The 13080-nt window shown below is 35.7% G+C and overlaps 1 protein-coding gene across 2 annotated transcripts in view; it reads right to left on the bottom strand.

Moving 5' to 3' along the window:
• BCL2L13 (BCL2 like 13) overlaps positions 1–13080 on the bottom strand; it is a 120831-nt gene that overhangs the window by 101361 nt on the left and 6390 nt on the right. For both annotated transcript variants that reach the window (XM_072654149.1, XM_072654147.1), the window contains exon 2: positions 7176–7365. In XM_072654149.1, coding sequence (XP_072510250.1) covers positions 7176–7296 — 121 coding nt within the window. In that variant the 5' untranslated portion in view covers positions 7297–7365. The remainder of the gene's footprint in view (positions 1–7175; positions 7366–13080) is intronic.

Below are 13080 nucleotides of genomic sequence, written 5' to 3'. Positions count from 1 at the left end.
TTGAAGAAAACATGAACTATATCACTGGAAAAACAACTGACCAGGAAAACAGGTCCAAAAGAGATAATTTGAAGATTACTGGACTACCTGAAAGACATGATTATCAAGGAAAATCACCTTGATATTCTAGAACCAGAAGGTAAAATAGTAATTGAAAGAATCCAACAATCACTTCCTGAAAGCAATCACCAAATGAAAACTCCCAGGAATATTATAGCCAAATTCCATAATTCTCAGGTCAAAGAGAAAATACTACAAGCAGTCTGAAAGAAACAATTCAAATATTGAGGAGCCACAGTCAGGATTACAAAAGATTTAGCAGCTTCTACGTTAAAAGGATCAGATGGCTTGGAATAAGATATTCTAGAAGGCAAAGGAGCTTGAGTAATAACTAAGAATCACCTACACAGCAAAACTGAGCATAATCCTTCAAAGGAAAGGATGGATATTCAATGAAATAGAAGATTTTGAAGCATTACTGACTGATGAAAAGGACAGACCTAAACAGAAATTGAACTCTCAAAAAAAAAACTCAAGAGAAGCATAAAAAGGCAAACAGGAAAGAGAAAACATAAAGAATTCAATAAAGTTAAACTTTTTATATTCCTACATAGGAAGATGATAATTGTAATTCTTAAGAATTGTATCACTACTACGGCAGCTAGAAGGAATATACATAATAGACAGAGGATACTGGTATAAGTTGACTTTGACGGGATGACAAAAAAAAATTGAAGGGTTGAGAAAGAGGATTGCACTGGTTGAAGAGGCAAGGAAGAGGTAGAACGAAGTAAATTATCTCACATGAAGAGGCATGAGAAACCTGCTACAATGGAAGAAAAGAAGAGAAAGGAAATAAGCATCACATGAACTCTCATCCTATTTAGCTCAAAGAAGGAGTGACATACACATTCAGTTGGGTATAGAAATTGATCTTACCCTATATGGAAGTAGGAGGGAAGTAGGACAAGAAAAAGGTGGAACAAGGTGCTGATATAAGAGAGAGTATCTTGAAGATGGTGGTGGTCATAAGCAAAACACTGGCTTGGAGGAGGGACAGGGTAAAAAGAGAGGAGTCTAAACAGGGGAAAATAGGATAAAGGGAAATACAGTTAATAATCATAACTGTGAATGTGAATGGGATGAACACACCCATAAAATGAAAACAGCAGAGTAGATTAAAAACCAGAATCCTATAAGATGTTGTTTACAAGAAACACATTTGAAGCAGAGGGACACACAGAGGAAAGGTAAAAGGCTGGAGCAGAATATATATTATGCTTCAGCTGAAGTAAAAAAAGCAGGGGTGGCAATCATGATCTCAGACAAAGCAAAACAAAAAAATAGATGTAATAAAAGGAGATGAAGAAGGAAATTACTTCTTGCTGAAAGGTACTGGAGTAAATGAAGTAATATCAATACTAAACATGTATGAACCAAATTGTGTGGCATCAAAATTGTTAAAGGAAAAATTAGAAGAATTACAGGAGGAAATAGACAGTAAAAGTATACTTGTGGGACACTTCAAATTTCCCCTCTTAGATATAGGCAAATCTAACCACAAAATAAACAAGAAAAAATGTTAAGATATGATAGAATCTGGAGAAAACTGAATAGAAATAAAAAGACTATACCTTTTTCTTGACAGTACATTGCACCTACACAAAAACTGACCATATTTTATGGCATAAAAATCTCACAATCAGATGCAGAAAGAAATATTAAATGCATCATTTTTAGATCATGATGCAATAATAAAGGCTCTTTGAAAGACAAATTAAAAATTAAACGGAAACTAAATAAACTAACCTTAAAGAGTGAGTGGGTCAAAGAACAAATAATAGAAACAAACAATAATTCCATTAAAGAAAATGACAACAATGAGACAATATACCAAAATTTATAAGATGCAGCGAAAGCAGTACTTAGGGGGAACTTATCTTTTTTTTGTTTTTTATTTTTTTTTAAAACAAGGCCTTGAACAGCAGCTAAATACAGTTATTTGTCAACTTAGTCATTAAGGAGGAAAAAGTTCAGGGCCTTCGTTTGTTAACCAAGTAGCAGAATCAGCCAGTGGTTCTGCAGTGGGGCTGGCCCTGTAGCAGAGCTTAGCTGGAGTCTCACACATACCTCAAAATCCCCTACCTTCCATAGCCAACATAATCAAGATCTTCCTGTTACGGATCACATCAGGAGTTTTAAAGTTATGGAGGCTGGGGAGCGCATTTAGGGTCACACAAATGCCATGCTACACACTGCCAGTATTTGTACAACACTCACCAACTGAAGAAAACAAAGTTTTTTAAGTTCTAACCTTGTTCTGGGGATGCCCAAAGGCAATCCACCCTATATAAGAGGCAGACTGCTCAATCTGCTTTAGGAAAGTAATCTCTGGCTTTACTCAGGACATTTCTCACTTAAACAAGAACACTACTAATCTCCAATGATAATTGCCTATATCATGGTGCAGGGTTGGTAGTCTTTGGGGGAAGAAATGAGGGGGGAACCATCCTGTTCCCACTCACTCTGAAGAGAGCACCTCCACTCTGCATGCCAACATGTCCCAAAGACAAGGGGGGAAACCAGGGAAGGAAGGAAGGACGAAAGGAAGGAAGGAAGGAAGGAAGGAAGGAAGGAAGGAAGGAAGGAAGGAAGGAAGGAAGGAAGGAAGAAAGGAAGAAGGAAAGCAGCAAAAGAGGAAAGGAGCAAAGGAGAAAAGAAAAAAGAAAAGAAATTTACATCGTGCAAAATAGGAACTCAGCCCCCTTCATCGAAGAGGCCATCCTGGCTCTGTCCTAACAGAAGCAGCCCTGTGCTACTCCTCTAAACACACCAGGAAAGCATCTTGAGAACCACTGGAGAGGGAATCACTGCCCCAGACTGTCCCCATAGCAAGACCAGAGGAATGCCCTGCTCTCAGGCAGAGGCAGCAGGCTAGAGGACTGTTTGCTAAGGAAAGGGCAATGTTACGCTACTTATAGAGACACTTATAGTAAAGACATACTCAGGAAGTTTAACACTTGTGGCTATTCACTTGTTGAATCCTTGGAAACCAGAGATGTCTTCCTCCCTCTGGGGAATACTGTCCCCAGCCCCACCCCAACAGTCCAAAGTGGGGGAAAAGACTCATAACTATCACATACCTTCATTTTGAGCTCAACACCAGATGTAGAGTCCACTCTGGCTATGGAGCACAGGGCCCCTCAGCAGGTTTGGCCAACAAAGATTCTATGTCATCACCAGCTATGTACAGTTTTTATGTACCAAGGACAACCTGTCCTTCTGCTTAGGCACCTTGATGTCAGAAAGGCAAGGATGGTCACACCATGTGCTAACAGTTTTGTGGTCAGATTTGGAAAAAATGACCTCAAAGAACACCCTCAGGCCTTCTAATCCTTGCTTTGAAGTCATGCCCTGCCCCAGGCAGTCCAGAAAGAGCTTCCGGGAACCCATGGAGGGAATGTACAAAAATTGTCACACTTATGCACTGGTGGTGTTTTGAACTGATCCACCAACTCTGGAGAGCAATTGGGAATTATGCTCAAAGGTCTATAAAACTGTGTATACACTTTGACCCAGCAATACTTTTACTACATAGGTCTCTATATCAAGAGATCCAAAACAAGAGAAAAGGACCTATTCGTGCAAAAATACTTATATCAGTTCTTTTTGTAGTAGCAAAGAATTAGAAATTGAGGGGATGGCCAGCAATTAGGGAATGAATAAACAAGCTTTAGTATATGATTGTAATGGAATATTACAGTGGTATAAGAAATGGTGAGCAGGCTAATTTCAGAAAAATCTGGAAAGACTTATATGAACTGATGCTAAGTGAAGTAAGCAGAACCAGGAGAACACTGTACACAGGAAGAACAGAAATACTGGAGGACAATCAATTGTGAATGACTTAGCTCTTCTCAGCAATACAATGATCAAAGACAATTCCAAAGGACTCATGATGAAAAATGCTATCTACCTCCAAAGAAAGAACTGATGGAAACCAAATGAAGATCAAGCATACCATTTTTTATTGGTTTTTTGGTGGCTTTTTTTTCTCCTTTGTGTCTGTGTCTTCTTTTACAACATGACTAATATAGCAATGTGTGTTCACACAAATAAAGTCAGATCTAAGTAAGTGGAAAAATATCAGTTGCTCGTGGGTAGACCGAGCCAATATAATAAAAATGAAAATTCTACCTAAATTAATTTACTTATTTAATGCCATACCAATTAAACTATCAAATAATTATTTTCTAAAGCTGGAAAAAATAGCATCAAAATTCATCTGGAAGAACAAAAGGTCCAGAATATCAAGGGGACTAATGAAAAGAAATGCTAGGAAAGGTGGCCTAGTGCTACCAGATCTCAAATTGTATTATAAAGAAGCAATTATCAAAACGACTTGGTACTGGCTAAGAAACAGAAGGGTAGACAAGTGGAATAGGCTCAGTACTCAAGACACAGTAGACAATGAATATACCAGTGTACTGTTTGATAAACCCAAGGACCCCAGCTTCTGGCATAAGAACTCACTATTTGACAAAAATTGCTGGGAAAGCTGGATAAAAGTGTGGGGGAAACTAGGCATAGACCAATGCCTGATACCATACACTAGAATAAAGTCCAAATGGGTACATGATCTAGGTATAAAAATGGATACTATGGACAAATTGGTAGAGCAAGGAATGGTGTATTTATCAGATTTACGGAGAAGAGAAGAATTTTTGACTAAAGAAGAGATAGAAAGCATTATGAAGTGCAAGATGGATAATTTTGATTAAATTAAACCGAAAAGTTTTTGCACAACCAAACTCAACGCAAAATTCAGAGGGATGTAGAAAACTGGGAAAGAATTTTTATAGCTAATCTCAGGGACAAAGGCCTCATGTCTAGAATATATAGAGAACTGAGTCAAATGTACAAAAAAACAAGTCATTCCCCAATTGATAAATGGTCAAAGGATATAAACAGGGAATTTTCAGAGGAAGAAATTAAAGATATCTATAGTCATATGAAAAAAATGCTCTAAATCACTTTTGATTAGAGAGACGCAAATCAAAACAATTCTGAGGTACCACATCACACCTATCAGATTGGCAAACATGACAGAACAGGAAGATGATAAAAGTTGGAGAGGATGTGGGAGAGTTGGCACACTGTTGGTGGAGCTGTGAGCTGATTCAACTATTATGAAGAGCAATTTGGAACTATGCCCAAAAGGCTACAAAAATGTACATATCCTTTGACCCAGCATTAGCGCTTCTAGGACCGTATCTCCAAGAGATCATAAAAATGGGAAAGGGCTCCACATGTACAAAAATATTTACAGCAGCATTCTTTGTGGTGGCCAAAAACTGGAAATCAAGGGGATGCCCATCAATTGGGGAATGGCTGAATAAATTATGGTATGTGAATGTAACAGAATACTATTGTGCTATAAGAAATGATGAACAGGAAGACTTCAGAGAGGCCTGGAAAGACTTATATGATCTGATGCTAAGTGAAAGGAGCACAATCAGTAGAACTTTGTGCACAGCAATGACCACAGTGTGCGAGAGTTTTTTCTGGTAGACTTGGAACTTCATCGCAATGCAAGGACTTAAAAAAAAAAATTCCCAATGGTCTTCTAAGGCAAAATGCCTTCCGCATCCAGAGAAAGAACTATAGAATTCAATTGCAGAATGTAGCAGATCATTTTTTTGTGTGTATGCGTGTGTGTATTGTGTTCTGGTTTGTTAGATGATTTCTCCCACTCATTCTTCAACGCAGCATGACTATAGTGAAAATGTATTTAATAGGAATGGATGTGTAGAACCTATACAAAATTGTATGCTGTCTCGGGGAGGGAGGGAAAAATAATAATCTAAGTTATACGGCGGTTATTGTAGTTACTGAAAATAAATAAAATTAATTAATAAAAAAAAAGAAATACAGTAATGTGTTTTACATAATTTAACATGGACAACCTCTATCAAATTGCTTACCATCTCAGGGAGGCAAAGCAGTAAAGAAGAAAATTTGGAACTCAAAATTTTTAAAAAATAAATGTTAAAAATTGTCTTTACATATAATTGGGGGGAAATATATTTTTTTAAAATGCAAGCTATAGCAATAAGACAAAAGAACAAAATCCAAAGTAAAAACATGATAAAGGAGAGATTTTTATTCCTATGACAAGATGGATTAGAAAACCCCATAGTCACCACCTTTTGCTCTTATTCTTCTTTCACAACATGCCTAATGTGGAAATATGTTTATATGATTGTACATGTACATACAGCCTATATAAGACTGTTTGCCATCTTGGGCAGGGGAGGGAAGGAGAAAAATATTTGGAACTCAAAATTCTATAAAAGTGAATGTTGAAAATTATCTTTACAGGTAGTTGGAAAAAATAAAATACTATTAAGCAGAAAAAAAAACAAAATAGAAAACCCCACAGTCAATAAAGAAACAAAACAATAATTTCAGCAAGATCATAAGACACAAAATACATCTGTAAAAATCATTAACATTTCTATACTTTAAAAACTCAGGAAGAAATAAGATAAATTCAAAGTAAATACAAAATGTATATATCCAGGGCCAACCTACCAAAATACATAAATTTATATAAAAACACTACATCACTCTTTAAGGATATAAAGAGAAATTTAAATTGGAGAAAAATCTGCCTCTCTTGGTTGGGCTATAGCAACATGAGGGGGAGGGGAAAGTCATAATTGCTCTCTTTCAGGGAACTACATTCCACTCAAACTAACCTACCTATTCTCCAAACTTGGCATGGTATCTCTTACCGCCACACCTTTTTTCTGTTTATACCACATGTCTGAAATCCTTTCCCACAGTTCAGATTAGAAACAAATTTCTCCAGAAAACTTTTTGTGATCAATTAGGTTAGCTGTTAATTTTTCTCCCTTCTCAAAGTATATTGTTATTTATTTTAATATATTATTGACACAGGAAAATATTTAAGGCAGGGACTTTTTTTGGTCTTTGTACTCCCCTAGCACTTAGCACAATGCTTTTGCACATAGTATGTACTTACATAAATGTCTAAATTGAACTGAATTAGGCCTACAGCTACTGTTAAGTTCTACTATCTACTAATACCATCAAGCACTCTATGTAAAACCACTAATAACACTACTAGTATCATAAGCCAAAACTATTACCTTGAGCTGAGAAAGGATCATGTTCTTGTGGCTTCTCCCTTGAAAGGAGTCCCAGGTAACTGAGAACAACATATTTTGTTTCATAGTGAAATCCTACAGGCACAGCAACAGAAGATGCCATTAGGTTGGCTGGTGAAGTTCCACAAAATTCCAGCAGGAGGGAACTATTCCTCTGGTAAATATGAAAACACTGAAAGACAGAAAAGTAACTGTGTTAGTTTTAAACTCTACTACGGTGAAGCCAATTCAAAGATTCTCACTATTACCATTACAATTAACCAAAAAAGAAAAAAAAGAGGGAACATTTAACTCTTGATTAAGTTTGTTTACAGAGGACTTAAACACTCAAATTTTGCTTCAAATGCAAATGTTTTTCCATCTCTTTCCAGTTTCTCCTTTTTACTTTTTTTTCTAAGATGGAGAGGGAATTGTGGTTGTTTCTATGAGGAAAATGCAAGAGTGATCTGCCTAAGAACTGACAGCCAGGAAATACCACAGCTGTGACCAGCACCTATATCATGGGTTTCCTTTCCCTCATACCAAGCTGCTTCCAACAAAATGGCCATTCCATTCTTTTGCTTCTTTAAAATAATCTTGTTTCCATTCAAAACACAAAACCAAGAAGTGTGCTTTAAAAAGTGGATATTCAATAGGATAAACAGAAGTTCCAAAGAAATAAGATTAAGTATGGTGGGTAAAGAAAGCCATGGTGCATAAATTTTAAGATTTATAGCAAGCAAATCCTAATCTGACCTGGACTTGATTGGGTTTGCTAAATTGAATTGCCTTTTATCTCTTTAAAAATTTTTGTTACAAAAAAAGTATTATCATGTGAGGTCACAAAAAAACTTTTGTATATATATCAAAACCTAATTTTTGGAAGATTTTAAAGCCAAGATTAAAAATGCAATACTTTCAGTCACTGAGGAGCAGCTAAGGAAAGTTTTTACCTGAAAATCGACTAGAGCGTTATATAACATATAATGGTAGCCACGCTGGACTCTTGTAAGAAATATTCAATATTTTTAAAATGTCAATAAATTAACCTTTCAAATGCTTTTTTCTTCCTAAGTTTGCTGTATTTGTATTTGTGTTATTTAAGCTTACTACTGCTTTAAGACTTTGGATACATATACTATTTTTTCAGTCCTATTTACTTTGCTTTCCTAAAGCTTCCTATTGCCAAAGAGAAAAACATTAACAGTAATACTTTCTCTGGCATTTAGGCTCAAGTCTTACTAGGCACAATTAAAAGAATAGGACTAGAGAAATACTTCTATAAACAATGATTTGAAGAAACACAAGTTATCATGTAATCTGCTGTACTTAAATGAAATTCCTTGGAAATATCAAATTCCTATGTTATTGGTCATTCACCCAGTATCTTACTCTCTACAATCAAGTCTTCCCAAACTTGTAAATTTCATCATTATTTACATCTTTTTTAAATCTTTCCTGTGGTTCTGTCCAACCAAACAAGTTAGTATGTGGTTATTTTGAATGGGATTCAAATAAGTACAAAGATAATGATAAAATGTCTTGGACCTAATTCAAGACAGTCCAGTGGTTCAAATTTAGGATCAAACTGCACTAAGATTCTCATTGACGATAAAATATGTAACAAAGGGAAATTTACTCAATCAAAAAAAAATCTTAAGGTTATAGCACTGATTCATGATTGAGATTCCCCTCTGAGTGCTTATCTATAATGGAAGCAACTCCCAGAAATGTATATTAATTCCAACAGCACCTAAAATTCCATTAGGCCTAAGGATCCCTGACTTCTTATAGGCTGGGCTTTTTATATTTCGGGCAGCCAGGGAAGACCTATCAACATTAAGTCCTAATAGATTCCTTGCCCCTCTAAAGAAAAAAAGAGTGCAGCCTACATAAAATAATTGCTAACATACAAAGTAAGGTCAGGTTCGCATTAGTGTGAATCATGAATAATCCCAGAGAAGGGTCCCATTATTCAAATTCACATTATTCAAAGTTATAATTATGTACAAAAATATGGTAATTGGTTTCAGCCCAATGGAAGTATACAATGAAAAAATTTTAAATACTTTTTTATCTGTTTCTTAACATAAGAGCAAAGGATAAGAAAAATACATTTCTGATTCAAGTTTACTACAAAGTAATAGCATAACTACTGAAAGCAAGTTTTTTTAAAAACAAAATTACTGAATGTCATACCTAAAGATAAGCCTACACTGATGATAGGATAAAAAGATCCTTATTATTGTTTAAAATATTTTAGCAAGGTAGACTGAACTGTTTCTTTCTTTAAATCATCATATGCATATATACTGGCAGATACAGAGAGCTTTGTCCAAGTCTCAGTAAATTTGCATTCTCATATTTTAAACCAAATGTCGTTGGATGATCTGGGGAATTATCTAAAATCAGAAATGCAAAAACACAATACTGTGGTCAAGAGGTGGGAAACTGGTGATCTGTGTGTGGCCTTCCAGGTCCTCAAGTACAGCCCTTTGACGGAATCCAAATTTCATTTATAGTCATTTGGATTCAGTGGAAGGGTTACATTTGAAGACCTAGAGGGCTACCTGTGGCCCATAAGCCACAGGTTCCCCACCCCTACTAGTAATCCTTGAAATATTTTTCAATAGCTAGGCTACCACAGCTTTAATCACAAATGTTTTCTTGTTTGACTGCCAAACCTAGATCTAAAAAACAGAGCAGACCAAGTCTTGATGGGGAAATCCAAGAAAAAGCCACAGTGATTCATTTTTCCAGCACAAGTAAACACTGGGAGACAGGGAAGTATACACTGGGTACAGCACTTGACCAAGAGCACATCATGTAGATAACACCAACACCCAGGAACAGATTGTACACTAGGGTAACAGGATGTCCAAGAACCATACCAAGATATATCAACATTGCCCAGTGCGGCAACAAGTGCCAAGTGACAGCGTTATTACCCAGTTTGAGCAGATCTAGAGCCAACAGAGAAGGACCTTCACCCAGACAGGGTAGTCCAGAGTATGGAACAGTCATATGTCCAAGGTGCTGTTTTAAGAGATGAACAATTTCAAAATCAAGATGAAACTGTGCAACTCAGAACCAAGGAGCAAAACAAGATCTCAATTCCAACTTCTATCCTCCTCTGAAGCCTAGTTACTTGGACAGGTATTCCAAATCAACAGAAAGCCTACAGTTCTATCATTCTGAACCTAGAGAGCTTCCCAGATGGCCGACAGTTGCTGAGTGCAGCAACATTCTATTGTTGCTCAGACCCAATCCCAGGTCAACAACTTCCAGAGCTCAGATCAAAAAGGTTACACTCAGGCTTTGCCCTGACTTGGAGGGCAGTGAAAGCCTGCATGCCTGAGCTGTCCCAGAGATCTCAGAATAACACAAAACTCAGTACTCCAAGAAAGGAGCAACAGGACCAGCCTTCAAAGGGAGTCAAGTCTAAAGTCAGGAAGTAGGCTGAAAGAGTAATCAAACAAAGGATCCCACCATAAAGAGTTGCTAGGGTGACTGGGATATTTATGACACAAAACTAGAAAAGAATGACTTCAAAACATATACAAGAAAAGCCTCAAAAACAAAAAACAAAACAAAAACAAAAAAACAAACAGACTGGGCAAAAATTCAAGCAAAATTCTTGGAAGAGATGAAGCAAGAGTTTTAAGAAGTTGTTTTTTTTTTTTAAAGAAGTTTTTTAAAGTTTCATTTCAATGCAAGGACTTAAAAAATTCCCAATGATCTCTTAAGGCAAAATGCCTTCCACATCCAGAGAAAGAACTATGAAATTTGATTACAGAATGTAGCAGATCATTTTCTTTCGTATTACGTTTTGGTTTGTTTTAGGATTTCTCCCATTCGTTTTAATTCTTCTATGCAACATGACTAAAGTGAAAATGTATTTAATAGGAATGTACGTGTAGAACCTATATAAAATTGTATGCTGTCTCAGGAAGGGAGGGAAGAGGGAAGGGGAAGGAGGACGAAAAAAATCTAAATTATATCGATGTGATTGTAGAAAACTGAAAACAAATAATTTTTTTAAAAAAAGGAATTTTTTAAAGTGTTAAAAAAATCTTTCTATAAATGAGAGAGTACTAGAGGAAAAATTGAAAGAGAAATAAAAACTGTAGAAGAAAGTATTGGAAAGGCAATTAACACCTTGGCACATGAGGTACAAATCTTGTCCAAATAACAAACTTTCTGAAAATTGAAATAGATGATGGCAAGGTTGTGGGAAAACAGGTACTCTGGAAAACAATTTGGAACTACACCCAAAAAACTATTAAACTGTACAAACATTAAATAAATAAATTAAAATTGGAAAAAGACAAAAAGAAACATTAAAGCCAATCAAAAGGTTAAAAAAAAACAGAAGAAACTCTTAAGATATTACTTAACAAAATAAATAAATAAATAAAACTAACCAGGAAAATGGATCAAGAAGAAAAAAAATTTAAGAATCATTAAACAGCCTGAATGCCATAACCAAAAAAGAGCCTATAAATCATATTTCAAGAAATCTTCAAATAAATCTGTCCAGATCTCTTAGAATCAGAGGGCAAATTATAAATAGAATCTGCCATAACTTTGTGAAAGAAACCTCCAAATGAATAAAATACTCCAGAAAACAAGGGATACAGGCTTAGAGATGAGAGTAACATCCAGCAAAACTTAAACATAATTGTATAGGTGAAAAAAATGGACTTTTAATAAAATAGAGAACTCCCAAGCATTAGGCATGAAAAGACCAGAACTCCACAGGCAAGGTGAAGTTCAAACACAAGAGAAACATAAAAAGATAAACAAGAATAATCTTAAGAGAATAAACAAAGATAAATTACTGACATTCAAATGTGGGAAAAGGATTCACATGTCCCCTCTGAAATCTATCATCACCAATGGTCAAAAAGGGAATCTAATTAGACAGAATGCCTAGGAGTGGTTCAATTATATTTTGATGATCTTAAAAGAAGAACCAAAAGGATGGGAGGGGGCGGTGGTGAGAAATCTGTTGGGGAGGTAGAAAGTGTTGGGGAGAAGACCGGGAAGGTTAGGAAAAGTTATCTCAAATCAGGGTATACAAGAAGTCTCTACAAACAAAGAAGAAGAGGTGGGAAGGAGGGAATATTTGAATCTTACTCTCATCTGAATAAGGAAGAGAAGAATATACAAACACACATATGCATATACATATACATATACACACATATACATACTAAGCTGGGCAAAGAAATACATTTCACTCAAAAATATTTATAGCTCTTTTTAAATGGCATAGAATGGGAATCTAGGAGAATGACCATCAAATGGAGAATGATCAAACAAGTTTTGGTATATAAATGCGATGGAATATTCTTGTGGTACACTGAATAATAAAGGGGATGGTTTTAGGAAAGCCTGCAAAGACTTGCAGAAACAGATGCAGAATTAAGTGAAAAGAATCAGGAGATCAATTTGTACAATGACAACAATATTGCAAAAATAAACAACTGTGAAAGATTAGAAACTCTGATCAGCATTAATGACCAACCATAATTCCAGGGGACTAATAATGAAACATGCTACCTACTTCCTGAGAGATGAAAAGACAAACTGCAGGAAATGTTAGATAGACAGACAGATATATATATATGGAGAGATACATATATACACATTTATGTGCACATTTTATAGATTTATTTGTTCTTTGGACAGGGCCAATGCAGAAATTGATTTTGCTTGACTTAACGTGTCTTTAACAGAAGTTTTTTTGGGGAGGTCTTTTCATCCTCCATTGGCATAGGACAGGATTTAGACTGGTTGAAAAGGTAGATTTTTGCTGACTGAAAACAATATAAAATTTGCTAAAAAAAAAAAAAAAAGAAACATAGGACAGAAACACTGTACCTAATCTGCACACACATACACC

Source organism: Notamacropus eugenii, chromosome 3 (genome assembly GCF_028372415.1).
Source record: "Notamacropus eugenii isolate mMacEug1 chromosome 3, mMacEug1.pri_v2, whole genome shotgun sequence".
Taxonomy (NCBI): Eukaryota; Metazoa; Chordata; class Mammalia; order Diprotodontia; family Macropodidae; genus Notamacropus; species Notamacropus eugenii.
The sequence above is the reverse complement of the archived record's forward strand: the minus strand, read 5'-3'. Positions and strand labels throughout refer to the sequence as shown.